The sequence below is a fragment of the Sminthopsis crassicaudata genome, chromosome 3, assembly GCF_048593235.1.
Source record: "Sminthopsis crassicaudata isolate SCR6 chromosome 3, ASM4859323v1, whole genome shotgun sequence".
Lineage (NCBI taxonomy): Eukaryota > Metazoa > Chordata > Mammalia > Dasyuromorphia > Dasyuridae > Sminthopsis > Sminthopsis crassicaudata.
In genome coordinates this window covers 82747820-82769872 of record NC_133619.1, presented here as the reverse complement: position 1 = coordinate 82769872, position 22053 = coordinate 82747820, and the positions used below count along the sequence as shown (strand labels likewise).

The 22053-nt window shown below is 36.0% G+C and overlaps 1 protein-coding gene across 5 annotated transcripts in view; it reads right to left on the bottom strand.

Moving 5' to 3' along the window:
* TRAK2 (trafficking kinesin protein 2) overlaps window positions 1-22053 on the bottom strand; it is a 69364-nt gene that overhangs the window by 7608 nt on the left and 39703 nt on the right. For all 5 annotated transcript variants that reach the window (XM_074299049.1, XM_074299052.1, XM_074299050.1 and 2 more), the window contains 8 exons: window positions 21287-21496; window positions 16818-16896; window positions 12454-12584; window positions 11587-11661; window positions 9205-9333; window positions 6303-6382; window positions 5583-5780; window positions 3133-3434 (listed from right to left, as the gene is read on the bottom strand). In XM_074299049.1, the coding sequence (XP_074155150.1) occupies window positions 3133-3434; window positions 5583-5780; window positions 6303-6382; window positions 9205-9333; window positions 11587-11661; window positions 12454-12584; window positions 16818-16896; window positions 21287-21496 (1204 nt within the window). The remainder of the gene's footprint in view (window positions 1-3132; window positions 3435-5582; window positions 5781-6302; window positions 6383-9204; window positions 9334-11586; window positions 11662-12453; window positions 12585-16817; window positions 16897-21286; window positions 21497-22053) is intronic.

Sequence of the window (22053 nt, the reverse complement as noted above, 5' to 3'; positions counted from 1 at the left end):
GAATTAATTATCTTCTCCAAACTCCCTTCTTGGCAAGAATTTCTAGGAAAACCAGAAAGGAACTTGGCAGAGACTAGGTTTAGAACAACAACTTGAACCATCTGTCACAAAAAGTTCAAGGAGAATACAACTGTATAGTAAAGGCCACACATGTGCACATGTGCATACATACATACACATTGGAAGAAGACCATTTCAGGTATTTTTGACAGCTATGCCTAAGGCATAGGACTTAATTAAACAAAGGATCTAGGCAATTACAAAAGATAAAATTAGGAAACTGATTAATGAAATTGAAAAGTTTTAAAGAATGTATACAATGAATGCGACCTAGGTTAAGAAGAGAAGACATCAACTGGGAAAAAATATAAGGGACTGATATCCAAGATAAATAGGGAACTAACACAAATACATAAAACCAAAGCTATTTTCTAAAGGATACTGTTAAAGCATGTGAACAAATAGCTCTCAAAAGAATTACAAATTACAAATAACCAGATGAAAAACTACTCCAAATCACTGATAATTGAAATTTAAGTAAAAATCTGAGGTTCCGCCTCACACATCAAATTGGCAAAAATCTTTAAAATAGCAAACTGAAGGACCTATTCTCAACTTTTACATTTCTGTGGCATCTGATACTCTAGGGTTTTTGTGACATTGCTTTCTTTTGGTTGCTTCTCTATAGGTCTAATTTTTTTTGAGGGCTCTGAAATCCTCTATCAATCTTATCTCCTAATTGTGAGTGTAGCCCACAGCTCGCAGGCCCTCTTTTCTTTTTCTCTCTACTTTCTTATAACAGCTCCAAGTGGTTTAATTATCATCTCTATACAGATAACTTAGAGATCTATAGAGTCAGTCCTAATCTCTTTCTTGAATGCCATTTTCAAACCACGGACTCCCTATTCCATATTCCAAACTGGATGTCTTGGATGTAGGCATTTCAAAACAAAATTCTCCTTCTCTCAAACCTAACCTTCTTTCAGACCCACATTTTACTAACAAGAGCACCACCATCTTTCCAGTGGCTCAGAGTTACAATCATGATGTTATGCTTACCTTCCTTTCATCCAGCAGACTCCTCATCAATTGCTATTTCTTGCCATTTCTACTCCTACACATCTTACATCTCTCCCCTTCTTTCTACCCACATGATAACCATTCTGATTCACTTTCTCATTACTTCTTGCTTGTTTAAAGGTGATAATCTCCTAATTCTTCTTACAGTTCTAAGTCTTTCCATGCTCTATTATATTCTCCCCAAAGCTATGATTTTTCATATTATGTATCCAGTTTTAGAGGCTTCCTCTCAACCTCAGCATCAACTATAAATTTCCTTGGTGTTCAAATTTCTTCACAAGTTATCCCCAACTTATTTCCCAGTCTTATTTTATTTTACTGCCTGTTCTTATATTCTATAGTCTAGAAGCCATCCTCCTTGCTATTCTTCCTACACTACAATCCATCTTTCACATATGTATTTTTTACACTGACCACCTCAGCTTTGCATTGGGCTATGCTTAGAAAGTGTTAGAGTGGTTAGAGTGCAGGGTCTAGAGTTAAGAAGATCTAACCTGATCCTGGGCAAGTAGTTTAACTACTGGTGCCTCAGCTTCTTCAACTACAAAATGGGAGGCTGTGATGACCAAATGAAATATTTGTAAAGTTCCTGGCAGAGAACCTGCACATAGTACATGCTATATAAATGTCAGCTATGACTACTTCTTTAGTCTCTGGTAGTTCTTCAAGTTTCAGTTCAACTTGTCACTTTCCAACAGAGGCTTTTCTGGATAACTGAGCTGCTAGTGCTTACTACTACACAAAATTACAGTTCATTTATTTTGTATCTATATTATCTATATATGTAAGCTTGTTTCCTCTGATAAAATGCAAATTTCTTGAAGGCCAGGACTGCCTCCCTACTTAGTGGCATATAGCAGGTAACTTAATAAATACTTGTTTATTGATTAATTTTTTAAAATAGCTCTTTATTTTTAATATATGCAAAGATAGTTTTTAATAGTCACCCTTGCAAAACCTTGTGTTCCAAATTTTTCTCTCTCCTTTTCCCCACCTCCTTCCCTAGAGTGCAAATAATCTAATATATATTAAACATGTCTTGTTAACTGATTTAAAAATAACAGAAGGTGGGAATAGTTTCAGTGCTAGGTTGGTTGTGGAAAGGCAGACTTCTCTAAGTGGAGCTGTGAATTGGCCCAACTATCCTTAAAAGCAAATTTAGAATTATATACATACCCTTTGTGTCATTTATTATTATATTACGCTAGACATAAACTCAAGGAAATGAAGAGGGAAAAAAAAGGTCCTGTGTAAACTAAAATATTCACAAAAGCACTTTTTGTTGTGGCAAAGACAGAAAACAAAGTAAATGCTGATTTTAAGGAATAATTCAACACGCTCTAGTACATGTATACAATGGAATAATAATGCAGCACAAGAAATGAGGAATATTAAGCATTCAGAGAAGCATGATAAGACATATGAACTTTTGGGAAGTGAAGCAAGCAGAACCAAATACAATATATGCAATGACCACAATAATGTAAATGCAAAGTACTCCCCCCTAAACAAATAAAAACTTGAATTCTGTTAAATCATGAGAAACAAGTTTGGCTAGGTAGGAGAATGAGAAAATGTACCTCGATGCTTTCTCGGAAGACCTGAGAGGCTAAAGGGATATAATACTACACACGTCAGATTTGGTTGATGTATTTGTTAATTTTGCAGAATATTCCCCATCCCATCCCCTTTTGTTTCTTCTTTGTTACGAGGGATGGATCTTTGGCTAGGGAAGGAGAAAAATTATTAAAGTTTATTATTTTTTAAAATGAAGGTAACATAAAAACAAAAACCTTCAATGAAAATAAGTTAAGAACATCTTAGCAAAGACTAAGACAGAATGTTTATTTCCTTCCACATATATATTTTAAATAGAATCAAAACAGAAGAACTGATCTTCAATAAACCTCAAAAAGGGGCTTGGTCCAAGAGCTTTTTCATAGAGTTCCTTTAAGAGAAATGACTAAATATAGCATTAATTCCTGGAGAAGAAAACAAAACAACTGGAAATACAGAGTTCAGGAAGGTTTCTTCCTGTTACCGACTGCTCACCTTCAAGGGGTTTGACAATCTGTAGCTTTTCTGGCATAAAAGCCCGAATGCAGCTGGTGCTGGTACTGAGATCTGTGACCTCAGACTGGTTGGTGCAGAGAGAGGCAAAGCTCCCCGTGGGCGTGCTGCAGCCACTGGCCTCTTCTTTCTCATCAGTCAACACATGCATCTTCCGTTCCCATTCCTCGGCAAAAAACTGTTTCTCACTTAAATAGTTCTGCCGGCGTAGACAAAGGCGGTGCAAAGCTGTAGCTAAGTCACTGTCTCCAGGGGGTTCTGGTAGTCTCATATTCTGGGAGTCTCTGTGGGAAATAACATTACCACTAGTGGCAACATTGGATGCTTGCAATTATAAAGTGTTTCCATAGGCTTTTCATAGGTGAGGATTAGATTTGTAGGACTATGGTGAGCAGATTTTATATTTCTCATTTTCATAGTGTAGGTTGTGGAAGGAGATAAACTAAGAATCTAATACTTGTTATTATTTTTTTTTAGGTTATAAATTTGCGAAAAAAAGAAATGTGCATATAATTCTGTGCATATAAGGTAGCACTTTTTTTTTACCTGATAGTAGCTAATAATAAGAAGTTAGAATTTCAATATTGTTTATGACATTCTGAACACTATGCTAAGCACTTTACAGTTATTATCTCAATTAATTCTTACAACAACTCTGAAATGTAAGGGTTGTTTCTTTTCCCCATTTTATAGATGAAGAAACTAAGGCAAACAGAAGATAAATGACTTGCCAAGAATCACACAAATAATAAATACATATGGCTAGATTTGAATGCATGTTTTCCTAATTCCAGACCTGGCACTCTACCCATTGTGTCATCTTGCTGCCCCTAAGAGATATGAATATCTTTAACCATATTTATATCTCCAACTGAGTAACATGGCTTCTCTTCACCTTCTTATCCTTTTGGGATAGGATCTGTAGTTTCAATGATATAGGGAAACCCAAAGAGAATTCTTTTCACCATGAAGAATGGTCAGCAAAACAGTGATCCAAGATAATTGCAATAAACTTGGAATAGAAAATGCCATTCACATGCAAAGAGAGAACTAAGGAAGCCTGATTGCAGATTGAAACATATTTTTTTTTTAATAAGGGAATAAATAAGGTTAAACTGTTTAATTTTCTGCATAGGAAGATTTTATATGTGTCTTCTACGAATATCTTAAATTTTTTTTTTTAAACATATGCATGGACAATTTTCAACATTCACCCTTGCAAAACCTTGTGTCCTAAATTTCTTCCCTTCCTTGCCCCCACCCCGCCTCTAAATGGCAAGTAATTCGATATATGTCAAACATATACAATTCTTCTATACACATATCCACAACTATTGTGTTTCACAAGAAAAAAATCAGATCAAAAAGGAAAAAAATGAGAAATAAAATGCAAGCAAACAACAATAAAAAGAGTGAAAATGAGTTCCCACTATTCTTTCTCTAGGTGCAGATGGCTCTCTTTATCACAAGATCTTTGGAACTGGCCTGAATCATTTCATTGTTGAAAAGAACCACATCCATCAGAATTGATCACCATATAATCTTGTTGAAGCATACTTTTCAAACTATTTTTTGGTTTGTTTTTTTCCCTCATGATTTTTCCCTTTTGTTCTGATTTTTCTTTCACAACATGATTGTACATTTATAACCTATATCAGATTACTTGCTGTCTTGAGGAGGGAGCAAGGAAGCAAAGAGGGGAGAAAAAATTTGGAACTCAAAATCTTAAAAAAATGAATGTTGAAAACTATCTTTACAAATAACTGGAAAAATAAAATGCTATTGAATTTGTTTTTTTAAAAGGAGAATGATTGGGTAGAACACCAGCCCTGAAGTCAGGAGGACCTGAGTTCAAATATGATCTCAGACACTTAACACTTCTCAGCTGTGTGACCCTGGGCAAGTCACTTAATCCCAACTGCCTTTGCAAAACCAAACAAAAACAAAAGCAACAACAAAAAAAGAGAGAGTGGGATTTATTCTACAACTTGAGATCTCAAAGACTTAGCCTGGGGCAAAGTGGGGTTAACTTGATATGGATTCCAGAACTATTAGTCATAAACTGGACTTGAACCTCAGTCTTCTGGATTCCAAAGCTGGTTTTCTATCTTTTAATTCATGCTATCTCTCAAATATGTAAAATTTGAGCACAGACCTTTATATTCTAGTTACAATTAGCTGATAAGTTTTATAAGTAGATAGTTAACAAATGAAGAAAATGAAGTCTTGGGTCATAATCTTCCACAAATATTTTATGATATTAAAAAGAAAATTATTTAATAAAATTACATGAATAAATGTAGTAATGGTTTTGAAATGATCATAAAGGCTTGCCTATTTCTATGAAATTGTTCTTGAAACTATGTCCAGGCTACTTGGGTTTCGAATACACAAGAAATACAGAAAACAAAGCAACAAATCAAATTCCTTACTTAGATGCATCATCCATATTGTTCCTCAGGTTCAGATGTGTATTGCTGTCCAAATGCTGAACACCAGACTGGAATGGCTTTGCTGTCATTACAACACTTGAACGATTGGAGCCCGGGATTGGAAGCAGGACAGGAAATGATCGACATCGTGTATCATTAGCTACCTTGACAGTGTCAAACACTCGTTTCTGTTGCTCTCTGTTAAATATGAGAAGGAACATTACTTTCCACAAGGTGAAGGACAAGAAAAATACAAATGAAGCAGGCAATGTCTTTCTCAACATGGCAGCTTACAAATAAAAAGCCATAATTCTTTTTTTTTGGGGGGAAAAAAAAAGTTGATCTGATTTTATACTTAGCATGGATGTGAAATAATAGCTAAAATTAAAACCAGAATTAATGGAAAAGGAAGACTTCAGAACACATTCAGTTATGTTTACTTAATTTAAGCATGAAGCTATCTAAAGTGGGGTACTTTAAAACATTCTACAGAACAGGACACATTTACTAGTTCAAAATATTTACAAATTTTAGAATAAGGAAGTTACAGAAAGCTATGAAAAGAAAAGCTACCAAAGGATATAAAATGCGGACTGATTTTATAACTCCTTCTCACAGATACCTGTCACTTTGGGTCACAGTTGAAAAACTCCCCAGAAAATAAACTTTTCTCTTTATTCTGGTGCTTTGGTCCCAGAGGTGATTAAATATTGGACTTACTTTTGTTTGCAGAGTGAAGACTCCTCATCCAGACTCAATTCTCTACGCATCGTTCCTTCAATTTCAGCAGCTAGAGATTCCTGAACAAAATAGTTTAGATTTAAGTATATTTTGTTAAAACAAAACCAGAAGAAAAAAGAAGAAGAGGGCCAATAAGAAGAATCAGAGATTCTTACATCTCTACAGAAATGTCCAAAGTAATGTACAGAAATAAATGAAGTAACTATTGGCTTCATAAATATCATCTACAACTTATGTTCTACTAACAGAATCCTGGCAATATAAAGGCATACCTTAATTATATAGAAGAGATCAGATAAAATGGGCAGTGAAATTTCCTCCTGTAAGGAAACTCACAAAGCAGAAGGGAGAAAATATGGTAGAGAACACTTAGAGTAAGAAATAAAATGATAAATGGTAAAAATTCATGATGATGAGATCTGAAAGGTCACAAATTAGAGCACAGAGGCATGAGAGTAGTGCTAAGAGGCTTCAAATATCTAGACATCTGTTTACAGCTCTTTCTCCTTCTCCCTTTCTACCCCCACAATGGCTAAACAATAAAGAACTGGTTTCTAAAGTCAAAATGACAGAATCTTGGAAGGAAGTGATTAGTCGCCTCAGAATTAGGAGTAGATAAGGAGAGAAATCTAAATATGGTCTATCATGCACTCTGGATTGGGAAGCTTCCAAAGACCTGCCCATTTTAATGATACTTATAAGGCCACAAGTGCCTTTCAAAAGAGTTTTGAGAAAGAATAAGGAGGATACCATATCAGGTGAAGAGGGATGGGATGCTCTCAAAAACAAAATTCTGGTGACATAAATATAAATCATTCTGACTAGGAAAAAAGGGAGAACCAGTTTAAAGACATTAATGTGGCTGCTAAGGAAGCAGTGGTTTATACAAGGCAATATTAGGAGTCTTAGAAATTGTGGAGAGCTAATTTCAGCTAATTTTTCAAGGAAAATACAAGTTTAGTTGGGAGCAGTCTGCTTTTGGGGTAAACTCCTCCTGAGATGCACTGAGATGATTCTCTTCTCTTCAAGCCCAAACTTCATCTCTTCCTATGCCTTCTACCCTTTCTCTTCAGAAGAGAATCTCAATTCATGATTTACTAGGAAAGTTGAAGCCACTTGAGGACAAATACCAGGGCTTGTGTTTCAAAGGAGCTCCAAGATCACAAAGCAAGGGCAACTAAATCAATTCTGCATATTTCCTTATAATTATATAAGCATCCCAACCCCAGAATTCCTTCCACCTCAAATAGACATTAAAGCAACTGCCTACTTGTAGGAAAAAGTTTCCTTCTCTCCAGGCTGCACACTTGACTTCCTCCATCATGTCTTAGCTCTACAACCTGAAGCCTCATGCCAGTCATGAAAATGCAGGTGGCAGAAGATCTCCCTTTGAATGAATGACTACTCCGAGAACCTCCACTTGACATTGTGCTTGGGCCAGCCATAGCTCCTTCTTCTTCAGGCTGACCTCTGACTTCCTCCTCCAAGAGTCCTTATTGGTATTTGTGTACATCCCCACCCATATAGGGGATGCTTTTCTTTCTCCCTCCCCACCCAATTAATTAATTAATTAATTGACAAAGCATATACATGGGTAATTTTTCCAACATTGACCCTTGGCAGAACTTTTTGTTCCAAGTTTTCCCCTCCTTCCCCCTATCCCCTTCCCTAGCTGGCAGGCAGTCTAATACATGTTAAATATGTTGAAATACATATTAAATCCAATATATGTATACAAATTTATACAATTATCTTGCTGTACAAGAAAAATCAGATCAAGAAGGAAGTTAAAGAAAAACTGAGAAAGAAAACAAAATGTAAGCAAATAACAACAGATACAGTGAGAATGCTATGTTATGTTATCTCTGGGTATAGATGGCTCTTTTCATCCTGCATAAGTGGAACTGATTTGAATCCTCTCATTGTTGAAGAGAGCCACGCCCAGCAGAATTGATCATCATATAGTCTTCTTGTTGCTATGTATAATGTTCTCTTGGAACTCACTACACTCAGCATCAGTTCACGTGAGTCTCTTCAGGCCTCTCTGAAATCATCCTGCTGGTTGCTTCTTACAGAACAATAGTATTCCATTACATTCATATACCATAATTTATTCAGCCATTCTCCAACTGATGGGCATCCACTCAGTTTCCAGTTTCTTGCCTCTACAAGAAGGGCTGCCACAAACATTTTTGCACATGTGGGTCCCTTTCCCTTCTTTAAGAGCTCTTTGGGATATAAGCCCAGAAGGAATACTGCTGGATCAAAGGGTATGCACAGTTTGATATCTCTTTGAGCATAGTTCCAAATTGCTCTCCAAATGGTTGGATCCATTCACAGTTCCACCAACAATGTATCGGTGTCCCAGTTTTCCCACATCCCCTCCAACATTCATTATTATCATTTCCTGTCATTTTAGCCAATCTGACAGTTATGTAGTAGTATCTCAGAGTAGTCTTAATTTGCATTTCTCTGATCAATAGTGATTTGGAGCACCTTTTCATGTGACTGCATATAGTTTTAATTTCTTCATCTGAAAATTATCTGTTCATATCTTTTGATCATTTATCAACTGGAGAGGACTTGAACTATTAAAATTTGAGTCAATTCTCTATATATTTTAGAAATGAGGCCTTTATCAGATCTTTTGGATTTAAAAGTGTTTTCCCAGTTTATTGCTTCCAGAGGATGTCTTTCTACCTGTATTTATATTCCTAGGTCTTAGCACAATACCTGGTACATAGAAGATGCTTAAAAAATGTTCATTGACTGACTGTTGATTAACTGACTGTCCTTAAGGTATTATAGGGTAAAGCATTAAAATCAAAAGAAGACAAAACAAATTTCTTTAATACTAGGAAGAGTACTTTGGTTTCCATACCGCAGAAAATGGTTGGGAGCCATATAAATGTGCCGCAGGACTAGATCTACTACGGAGTTCCTTTACTTCTTCTTGGGATTCATGTAGCATTCCCAGACACTCTGCGTTCCGATCCTGTAACTCATGTAGCTAAAATGAGAAAGAGAATTATCAATATAACTTACCACCTTTTCTAAACAATGAAAAGAAAATTTTTCAGTTAATCAGCCAGAAGTGAACATTTTTTAGTATTGTAAAGCAGTTCATATCAAAAGAATACAGTTGGTACTTGCCTGAAATGCCAAAACACATCCTTGCTAGAGACAATTAGATATACTTTTTCCCACCCTAAAATTTAAATGTATAGTCTAATAATGATGATGATGATAATGCATTTATATAACACTTCAAAGTTTGCAAAATATTTTCTCATTTGATCATGAAATTTGTTATCTCAGTTGATCAACTTTGATAGTCTGAGTATCAAGAATAATCTAGACTATTGCTAGATTAGCATTAAATCACATTTTATTTAGTATTCATAAGTTTTTTAAAATAAATGCTATCACAAGTAAAGAAATATTAGAGTCGGGAGAGTTTAACAGTTATTTTTTACCTTTCTTTCTAAATAAAGTTATTTATTTTCCTGGTTTGGGAATAATTTTTTATGTCTAGATAGGTATATTTAGATGGTATCTAGCACAAAGTAGGCACTTAAATGTTGGTTGAAAGCAAAACGTAAATTTCTACTGAACTTCTGGTAGCATTTGACTTTCTAAAGGTCCAATTAATCTATATGCATTAAGCAAATTTACAACAAAAACTTATATTCTGTGATGCTTTATGGTGTATAAAGTCTATCCGCCAACTCCAAGGTAGTTGCAAGGATTATTATTCCCATTTTACAGATGAGGGACTTGTTTAGGGTCACACAGATAATAAATCTCAGAGAAGTTATAAATTTGTAAGCATATTTAGCAGACTGACATCATAAAGAACTTAAGAAAATCAGACATTTTTAACATTTTGCCTAAATATTTGTTGCTCTGGGCAGTCTTTTAACATGACAAATTGCAAGGAGAGTTGTCATTTCCTTTGGTAGAGGGAGTTTTCCATGGGGAGCTTCTGATAAAATCAGTCTGAACAAAGAAACTATTGGAAAATATGGGATTTTTTTTTTTTGGTTATTTTTCTTGGTCATGTAGAGATATTTGAAAAGCAGAAGGATCATCTAAAAGAAGGAATGCAAATCAACCTCTTCCCTTTCTTAACACAAGAAAAAGAAAGTTAATCAAAATAGTACTAATCTTTTAAATCTCATAGTTGGAGATTCCATTGAGATACCAGCTAATTATTATTCACTTTTGAAAAGTATCTGTGGATTAAGGTAATACATGTAATGATTGATCCCTTTTTACAAAGCTGATTTTGAAATAAATGCCAATTTCTCTTAACTTTCAGCATATCGTATTCCAGTTTTGTCTGTCCTTTGTGTTTTTGTAGAAACAACAACAATAATGATAGTTAACATTTATCTAGCATGTTAAAGTTTATTATATATAGTTTATCTCATGGGATTCTCATAATAGCTCTGGGAGGTATTGTTATCCCCATTTTACAGATGAGAAACTGTCTGGAAGAGATTAAGTGATTTTCCTGGGGTCATACAGCCAGTAAATCTCTAAGGCAGATTTGCATTCCTGTATTCCTGACTCCAAGTGCAGTACTTTTACCCACTGGGCCACCTAGCTGCCTTGAAATACCTCAATAGAATCTTGATTTCACACATTACCAGCAATAAGCACTCACATGTGCTCTTCCCATAAGGCATTCCATTTATTCCTCTATGTCCTCACATAAATTGGTTAAAGGAGAACTACTCTCCATACCGGCAACTTTGTGTGTTATTCTGACAGCAGGAAGAAACCAGAATGGACCAATCATGCCCTTTTTTATAAGATCATAGGTGAGAGATCATTGAATCCATCATCTCTGTAAATTATTTCTAACTTTCTGATAGTTGTACTTCTTTTTGGTATCTCTATTGTTGTTTTAAAGTAGTATGTTGACAAGATAGGTTCCTTTATGGCAATGGACTTTGTCAATCTTATTTGAGATTATCGATCCTATGTAAAAGATACTGTCTTATTCACGGTCATTCAAGTTAGATTGAAAAAAAAATTTTTGCTGAAGAATTCCACAAAATTCAAAATATTTTATTGTTAGTAGGACATGTCAATAAAAATCTATGGATACATCCTGATTTCTTTTTAAATCATCACTTTTATCCATTTTCTCTAGTTATATAATTTTTCATAAAAACCACTAAAGAATAGTGTCCTTTTGCTAGTAAACATTTGCTAGAAAAAGAGATACTACAAAAAAGACAGGAAAACAAATTACCTCCATTGTCAGCTGTCTTTGGGCATCTTTGGAAGCTTGTAGGTGAAGCCTCAGTTCCTCCTTTTCAATAACATGCTAGTGTCATGTAAAAAAAATTCTTAGAACATATCATATATCATATAACATATATCATATAACATATCATATAGTTATTCTTTTTTTTAAGGAGAAAGCATATTATAGGAAATTCTGATATGAATAACACTTACTCCTGAAGAGGAGGAAACTTTATAAAATTCAGTAGAATATTGGAATGTAACATTAGACTCATAATTATAACATAACTGTAAAAGCCTAATACAGACAAAAACTATTTCTCCTCCAAATTGTCCAGAGAGATCTACAAAGTCATATGGATGCTTACTGAGTTAAGATGAACAGTTATTCCATTTTCTGGAAAAAGGCTCAGAAGCAGAGATGAGATGGGGGAGAACTGTATTTCTAATACAGGCAACAGTGTATGTAAAGATATTGAGACAGGAAGGCATATTTGAGGGAATCATGAGCAGTCCAGTTTGGCTAAAGAAGACAGTATATCACAGGGAGTCATGTGAGAGAAGCTGAAGGGAGACGAGTCAATTTGTCTAAATCTCAAGTTCTAGACTAAGTAGACACAACTACCAAGTAGAAAATAAAGAATCAGGACAATAATCTAGCTGAGAAGTGACTGGATCAAAAATAGATATTATGATGATTGAATTGACAGGGATTCATTGAATTGACTGGACTGATAAGGAAGCAATGATGACAGCCAAGGGCCTGGGATGGGTTGAGTGTGAAAGAAATTGCCCAGACAGGTTAGACATATTTATAATATTGTGTGTTCTAATGTTAGGGTAAGAAAACAGCTGGCTCCTTTAAGCTTACTTCTTTAAGTTTGTGTTGAAGATCAACAATCTGCGACAAGAGGGAGGAGATTTCTTCCTGGTATCGAATCAGTTCATCACTCTTCCCTGATAACTCCTCTGTCATCCTGGACATCTGAGCATTTGTTTCACCTGAGAGTTAAATGAAGTTAAAATAACAATTATAAGCCTAAGGCCACAGAAAAACAGAGTAATATTTCTCTGCCTACAGTGATCTGAACAAGATCATCCAGGTAGGGTCTGTAATCCAGATCCCTGACTACTTTTTGGTGGGCTACTGGTAATGTCAATTAATGTAAACACTAACCCTGCTAAAGAACAACTTTCTCAAATCCAGCTGGTTTATGAATCTAGGATTTGCCTTAAAAATTGATAGTGTGGAGTATGAACTTCTTTCATGATATAGCAAAAGATGAAAAACCAGCACAAACTAGGGCAACCATTGGTTAGAGGAAACCCCTAAAGCTTTTCAAGCCCAATTACATGAGGACTTCTGGAATGGCTTATTTTGGGCACTGGTTCAAGGCTATCTTCTCTGAGGGAAGATATGCTTTGAAATAATACATACAATTTAACTAGGCAGTTCTTTATTTCAGATGAGGCTAAAGGATCATGAATGTAGAAAGCTAAGGCACCCTGGTACATACATGGAATTAAACAATCTTGTTAACAAAATTTTAACTTACAGTCAATGGGAAACAAGTTGGGTAAAGTAGTCAATGTAGAATTAGGCAGGGCAGCTAGGTGGTACAATAGATAAGAGCACAAGGACTAGGTCAGGAAGACTTAATCCAGCCTTACTTAATTTTTACAAAAATTTTATGCATAGGTAATTTTTCAGCATTGACAATTACAAAACCTTTTGTTACAACTTTTCCTCTCCTTCCCCCCACCCCCTCCCCCAGATGGCAGGTTATGTATACAAGTCCAAACAGTTATTTTGCTATACAAAAAGAATCAGACTTTGAAATAGTGTCCAATTAGCTTGTGAAGGAAGTCAAAAATGCAGGCGGACAAAAATAGGGGTATTGGGAATTCTATGAAGTGGTTCATAGTCATCTCCCGAGTTCTTTCATTGGGTATAGCTGGTTCAGTTCATTACTTCTCTATTGGAACTGATTTGGTTCATCTCATTGTTGAAGAGGGTCTCGTCCAAGAATCAATCCTCATACAGTATTGTTGTTGAAGTATATAATGATCTTCTGGTCCTGCTCATTTCACTCAGCATCAGTTCATGTAAGTCTCTCCACAGCCTTACTAGTTGACCCTGACCAAATCACTTAACCCTGCTTGCCTCAGTTTTCATATCTGTAAGATGAGTTAGAAAAGTCTTTGCCAAAAAAAACCCTAATTGGGGTCACAAAGAGTCATATGTGAGCAAAACAAGTGAACAACAACAAAAGAATTACTTAAGTAAGTTTTACTTCTTAGGACAGATTAACAACTCAGTTATAATTTCTTTAAAATATATTTTGGGAAGGTGGGATATTTAGTGCATGTCTCAGAAATACCTCTTATCAAGATAATAGGTAAGAGGTGACATAATCATGTTTAAGATCTTAAAATGTAATCCTAGGAATAGGCAAACTAGCATTTTTTTTTAATCTAGTAGGGTTCCAATAGAGCTAAAAATAATGAATGAAAATAACATAATACCCACTAAGAGGAAAAAACAAACTAAACCCAATCCATTATACCTAGCACACTTAATTCCTCAAAAGTTTTTCACTGAGTTTTTATTGGGGAGAATACTCATTTTCCTGTGATGTCACTTGATTAAACCTAAAAACCAAAACATTTTATTTTAAAAATATCTGAAAAATGAAAGAAATGATAGCTTCTTTACTAAGAATGGAGGCAGCTTTCATCACTCAAAAGACAAGCAAGTGGCTTTTGCAAGTCAGATAGATTTTTAGGCTCGCCATTTTTAGGGAAAAATTCTAAAATCTTTTTCATTCTTTCTCACCCATGTTAAGTTATGAGAATTTCAAGGAAAAGTAAATATTTATTTGTTAGCACTACTGTCTATCTACCCAGGTTACTTATACCTTCGGAAGCTAATACTTAATGTACAACAAGAAAATGGTATTTACACACATATATTGTATCTAGGTTATATTGTAACACATGTAAAATGTATGGGATTACCTGTCATCGGGGGGAGGGAGTGGAGGGAGGGAGGGGATAATTTGGAAAAATGAATTAAAAAAAAAAAAAAAGTAAATATTTATTTCAAAAATAAACTTTAAAATTTAGAGGAAAGAAGAGCCCATCAAAAACAAAACAAAACAAAAAACAGAAAACCAGACTTTTCCTTCTCCCTCCTCTTAGCTCTTTCTCAGTTTCCTCTCAGAACTTTTAAGTTAGTAAAGAGTTAATTAGACTTCAGAAGAGAGTAATAAGTAACCAGAAAGCTAGTTTTGCAACTTAGTAGCTTTGTGAAGTCTTTTAAACCTATTTAAAATTATTTCCTCATCTGTAAAAGGAGAGTTTTAATTTTTAAAGTTTCTTATAAAGAGACATTTGGGAGATTTTAAAGAAGGGAAAGGGACCTGTCTGTGCAAGAATGTTTGTGGCAGCCCTCTTTGTAGTGGCCAGAAACTGGAAACTAAGTGCATGCCCATCAATTGGAGAATGGCTAAATAAATTGTGGTATCTGAATATTATGGAATTTTATTGTTCTGTAAGAAATGACCAGCAGGATGAATACAGAGATGCTTAGAGAGACTTATATGAACTGATGCTGAGTGAAATGAGCAGAACCAGGAGATCATTGTATACTTCAACAACAATACTATGTGATGATCAATCCTGAAGGATGTGGCCATTTTCAACAATGAGATGAACCAGATCAGTTCCAATAAAGCAGTAATGAACTGAACCAACTATACCCATCGAAAAAACTGTGGGAGATGACTATGAACCACTACATAGAATTCCTAATCCCTCTATTTTTGTCCGCCTGCATTTTGGATTTTCTTCACAGGCTAATTGTACAATATTTCAAAGTCTGAAAAACTGTTTGGACATGTATACATACATTTAACATGTAATGGTCAACCTGCCATCTTGGGGGGGAGGAGGGGAAAAATTGGAACAAAAGGTTTGGCAATTGTCAATGTTATAAAATTACCCATGCATATATCTGGTAAATAAACACTATTAAAATAAAATAAAAAATTAAAAAAAAAAAAGAAACATTTGGAACACAAGGTTGCAAAGCAAATGCTGAAAACTATCCTTGCGTATATTTGGAAAAATAAAACATAAAAAAAATGAAGGAAGAAGAACAACGACAAAAAATTTCTTATAGCACAAAAATTCTGACATTACTTAATCTAGATGCTTTTTGCCTAAACAGATGGGAAAGATTAATAGCCACACTCATTATATAAACTACAGCTGTCTTCTCTCCTTTGAAAACTACAACTTTCTTCTCTCCTTTGGTGTCATTTTTTCTCTCTTCTTCCCTTCTGCCTTCCTCTTTCTTTCTTAGGCAGCTGCATGGATAGAGCACTGATCTTAGAATAAAAGACCTGAGTTCAAATCCAATCTCAGACTATCAAAAGCAATATAATCCAGGCCAAGTCACTTAACCTCTATTTGTCTGTTTCCTTATCAGTAAAATGAGGATAATAATAGCATCTACCTCCCAAGGTTGTTGTGAGAATCAAATGTGCTTAACACAGGATCTGGCATATAATAGGCACTATTATATAAACTCTGATTACTTCTCTTAATTGATCGTGACAGAGGACTAAAATAAATTTTTTTTTATTGTTCAAATGCAATGAATAAATTGTATTTCCTAGCCTAAGTTTAAAAAGTGGTCTTGCACAACATTTTATCCCCTCTTTCTTAAACAATTTTTGCTCTAAAAACGAAATTAAATCTTCATTTATGCCATTCTTTATCGATAGTTTTGTATATCGGTGGTTCTTGACAGAAAGAGCTCCCTAAAGGTGACATGCTCACTGTCTTTTCTTTCCACATTTTTTTAGATGTTGTATTTTGTTATTATTTATAGCAATAAAGATTTTATTGAACAACCAGTACTGACATATAAAGCAAAGCATTTGAAAATTAAATTTGGTATTTCATTTCACATTATGAATCTTGATAGTCACAGAATCATAAGGACCTTGGCTATCACCCTAGATCACCTAATTCAGTGTTTTGCACATAGTAGGTGTTTAATGAATGAGGAAATAAGTTTTGTATTAATAGGCCCTTATATATCTATTGACCTGAATGTTCACTTAAAAATAACCCAAAAAATGAAGTATTGTCAAGCTTGAAAAAAGGCCATTCCAGAACTGTCTCTACCTAAATACAAAGACAGAAGAATAGAAATCTATTACTCACGGAGTTCTTTAACACAGTCATTGACAAGTTGCTGTTCCTTTTCTTCATAGGTAATTGTTTCAGTCTTAATATGACAAGCCTTCAAGAGAAAAAAGAAGTGATTGCAGTGAGTTCTATAATAGTAGTGTATTTTAACTCTTTAATAATGAGTTATGATCACTGAAATAATCTTTATATCTCATTTGAGATATAAAGATATTCAAGTTCATAAAGATACATTTATAAAACTATGTCTGTACAGTAAAATGAGGGATTCCAAAATAGTACTTCTACAGAACTTTATCAGAGTGAACTATTAATAACCTTGATTCTTAGCCATGCAATCATTAACAAAGTGATAATCAGGCCCAAGAGCACTTTAATCACACTTTAATGTGTGCTTGCACAGACACAGACACAGACACACACATTCCCACTCTCAGCATACAATAATTTTTTCTTTTTGGTTAGAAGTAGGAAAAGGAGAAAGGTAAATGAGGAAAAGATGATGTCATGATTATCAGAACTCTATAAACAACAGAGGGCATGCTGGATTAGAAAAATAAAAACCAAGCCAACACTTGCAGCACCAGAGATTATTCTACTTCTACAAGGAAGGAGAATGCAGAAATAATCACAAAGGAAATTTTAATTACATTCTTTGTGAGCAGCTGATTTGCAATCTGGTTGGAAATAAAAAGTAAAGCACAAATAGTCTACTGAGTCAACCAGGACAGGTTTGAGACCCAAATACATTTGGGCAGGAAAATCACAAATTACAGATACAAATTCCCATCACCTACATACAGTTCTCTTTGACTTTGACAGTCTCTGACAAAGATCTCTTCACCAAGGTCCACCCTTGATGGCTTTGGATCTCATCTCTTCCAGTAGTTTGTCCCTCATTCACTGTCACTGCTCCTCTCTCTACTTTTTAATCTCTCCCTCAAGTCTTCCCCATCCTTACAAAGCCTTCCTTCACCTAACCCTAACACCCACTCCATGCAGGATCCTTTCATAACCAAAATCCTGGAAAAAGGCTCTGTTTTCTCTTTCATTCATTCCTCAACCTGTATATAGTTTATGATCTCAATATTCAACTGAAATTACTTTATTCAAAATTACTAACTGCTAAATCAGAGGGATTATTCTTAATTTCTTCACCTCTATAGCACTATTAATCACTTTCTCCTCCCGGATGCTCTCTCTTCTTTGGGTTTCATGACTATTTTTTCTCCTGGTTCTCTCTTCCTATCTTCTCAGTCTCTTTTACTAGTTCATCTTCCATGTCCCATCCCTTAAAGAAAACCTTTTTTTTTTTTTCCCTCAGTGAATTTATCCACTACTATGAATTAAAAGATTGTTTTTAGGCAGATGAATCCCAGCTCTGGTCCATTTCCTAAGATTGGATCCTGCAATACCAACTGCCAATAGCTATATTTTCAACTCTATATGGCACCTCAATACATCGTGTCTAAACAGAACTCATTATCTTTTCTCCTAAGACCCACCCTTCTTCCTAACGTCCCTATTTCCTTTGAGGACACCATAATTCTTCAAGTCTCCTAGATTAACGATCCTCATCATCCTCTCCTCCTCACTGTTCTTCCGTACTCATCCAGTCAGTTATTAAATTTTGATAATTTCATTTCCATGGCATATTGTCTCATTTGCTCCCTTCTCTTATCAACTTTTGCTAAAATAGCCACAGCCTTCTAATTAGCCTCCCTGTCTCTTAGGATGTTTCTATCCAACACATTCTTCATAGATTTTTCCTACTGATACTTCTAAAGTGTTTAATCATATCACAGCCCTGCTCAACAAGAATGAGTGATTCCTTTCAAACTGAATACAAAGGGCATTTAGAGCCCTTTGTACCTTGGTTCCAACCTAACTTTCTAAGCTGACCTCACATTTATCACCCTTGTGAACACTAGGTCCTAACTTAAATAGCCTCCTTACCCTTACTTCTGAGGCTCCTGTCTCCTGTCTCTCTCTTCCTGTGCAGAAGCCGCCCCCTACAGCTAGAATGCATTCCTTTCACACCTCTGCTTCTCCAAAATACTAGAACCAAGCCATAGTCCAAATGCTGCCCTTTACAAGAGGCCTTTTCAGATTCCCCTAGTTATCACTGTCTCTTTCCTCCTCTCCCTCTACTCCAAGGTTTTGTATTTATCTTGTATATATTTTGCACTGGCTAATTAATGCATATGTTGTTTTCCCACAGTAGAAAATAAATTTTTTGAGGGCAAGGCCGGATTTATTTTTTCCTTTGTATCTATAACACCTACCACTGTGTCTCTTACATAACTGCCACTTAATAAATGCCTGTTGAATGAATGATTAGAACTCAACATATAGTTAATGTGAAAAGTCCCTGCTAGAGACAGGCAGATACCGTTTTTAGATAAGATGTGGCGGATGTGCACGCACTCATCAGGACCTGCAGAATTGGAGGGGAAGAGAGTAAGAAATGCAGGACTCTAGTTTGGAGAAAAGGTCAAGGCAGGCTTGGGATGTGGACTTGGGAGTCATCTGCTAAGGAGTGACGAGCTGAGGCCACAGGATGCTTGTAAGGATGCGGTTCCCACAAAACAAGAGAAGGGAATTGTAAGGGCCCTTTAAATGGACGGCGCCACAGCGCAACAGGAGATTTGAGTGGCCCAGAAGTAATCTCTGTGGATATAGGAGTGCCCCATGGGTGGGATCTTGGCCATATTGAGATAGCTTCGTAATGGGTGACAGCTCTCTCACTGGTTGGCTGTGTGTGTGACCTCACAGGCCCTTTATAAGCCCACTGCAGACAGCAGTCGCTCTCTTTAACCTGGCTCCCCAGCCTGGGTGGCCAAGCCAAGCTGATGGATAGCTGAGAGAAATAAGAAGTCTGATAGTGAACACGTGGATCTTCAGACCAGGTGTTCAGCTGTATCCTTGAGCCTGATCCCAGAGTTACCTGGGTCCATATTGCCTCTCTGCCTTCCCTCCTAAGTCGAGTTTCTACCGGATCTTTCAGAATCTTAATACTGAATATTAAATATTAATTTTCAAAACCTGATAATTTCTGATGCGTCCAAGTTCAGGCGCCATTTGTAACATGCCCTCCTGGCAGTTACAATTACTAGTCTGTCCTAGGCCCAACAGACTCACCTTTGACCACTGACCTTTGCAGTGTCAACTCTACCTGGCTCGCCTCCTCTGAGGCCTTCAAAGGCCTCTGGCCATGATTTCTTGAATCTATAGCTTAATAACCGGTAGCACACTCAAGAACAGCCACGTGTAATCTTAAAAGCCTTTATTATACCTACTCACATAATGCCCTGACTTGTCAGCTCCCTAGTGAACACCTTGTCTGAAGATCCATGTGTTCACTACCAGACTTCTTACCTCTCTTGGCTATCCATTAGCTTGGCTTGGTTACCCCAGGCTAGGGAGCCAGGTTAAAGAGCGCCAGGTTAAAGAGAGAGACTACTGTCTGCAGTGGGCTTATAAATGGCCTGTGAGGTCACTCACACAGCCAACCAGCAAGAGAGCTGTCACCCATTACGAAGCTACCTCAATATGGCCAAGATCCCACCAAAGGGCAGTCCTAATATCCACAGAGATTACTTCTGGGCCACTCAATCTCCTGTTGCGCTGTGACGCCGTCCATTTAAAGGGCCCTTACAGATGCTCACCAAAGGAGGGAAAGAGGAAGCTCTCTCCCTTATAGTCTGAGAAGAGGAAGACACCAGTAAAGGGTAATCACAAGTCACCCTCACCAAGAAGGATCACAGAATCCTTGATTTAAAAGTTGAAAGAGACTTGGGACAGCAATTAGCCCAAAGCTCACTTGATAGATAAGGAGCTGAAGGAGACCCAGAGGGACTGAGTGGCCACCCAGGGCAACACAGGCAGGAGGAGGCAGGACAGGGATTCCTCTGACAACCCTCACTCCCTTTCCCCCAGAGAGCTCTCTTTGCTGTAATATACTGCTTACAACTTAAAGGAATAAACCCCAATATATTGAAAACTCTGACTAGGCTAGATATTCTAGATGAAGTAAAAATAGTTAATGATACAATCCCATATATGGTGACCATGAGTGGTATGGAAAAAAGCAAGGTCTATAAATAAGGATGTGTTTCATGGATACTCAAGACTGAAGGCTATAGTTCATACTTTTGAAGTTGATTTGGATGAAATGCTCTACCACAAGATTGCTAGAGAATTTTCTAAAGTTCCTTGCTGGCAAGGCTCAATACACTCTCTCTGAATCCCCTTGGAAAGTCTGGTGAAGCATATGGACTCTTTCAGATCAAATTTTTTAAATGAATAAATAAAAATAAAATGAAATGAAATGAAATAAGATTGTAAAGGAATACAGTTACCAAAATATTTTACAAGTATTTTTTAAAAACCAAGTTTATGGACCCTAGATTTGTAAGCCCTGCTCTAAACTTACTAGATCTTCCTTTCCATCTCTTCACTCTCCATAGTTGAAATTAGGTTACCTTTGATCGGAGAGCCAAATTCTCTTCCTCCAGTTCCTTGAGTTTGTCCTGTAGTATATCCAGCTGTAACAGACCTTGAGAAAGGCTGAAGGACTCATTGAACCTAAGTGGTGTAGAACAGCTAGAATCGGTTTCACTCTCTTCTGAAGCAATGGAGACAATTCGAAGCAATTCATCTTTTTTGGAGAGCTCATGCTGCAGCTGATTAACCTAAATACAAAAGGTATTTACACATTTACCAAATGTGTAGCCTGCTTCCTACTTTATATAGTAGGCAAGGTTGTCTCTGAATTCTGAGATTTATGCTTCAGTTTAAAGACAACAATGTACAGTACTTATCAGTAGCCACAAAAAAAAAGCCATACCTACTAGTAATCAAAAAGAATTAAGCCTATAGCCAAAAATATCACATCCAGCACAACTATCCATAATACTGAACGGAAAAAAAAAAAAAAAAAAAAGGACGTTCAACAAACTTGCAAATTTTCAGAATGTTTTTCCAACCAAACCTGAAGTCAATAGAAAATTTAATATATAAGAGCCAATATCAAAGATCGATTTCAAGGAACTTAACATGAACAAATTGTTAATGTTTTTTACACGGAAATGTATACTGCATGTTTAAGACTGATATCAGCAACTGAGTATCTAAAAAAAAAAAAAGATCTGAAAAATGTAAAAATAGTAATTATATTATACAAATGAGGTACAAAGGAAGAATGGACACAAAGGCATTAGACAAGTTGAAGAGGGCTTGTGGTTTAGAA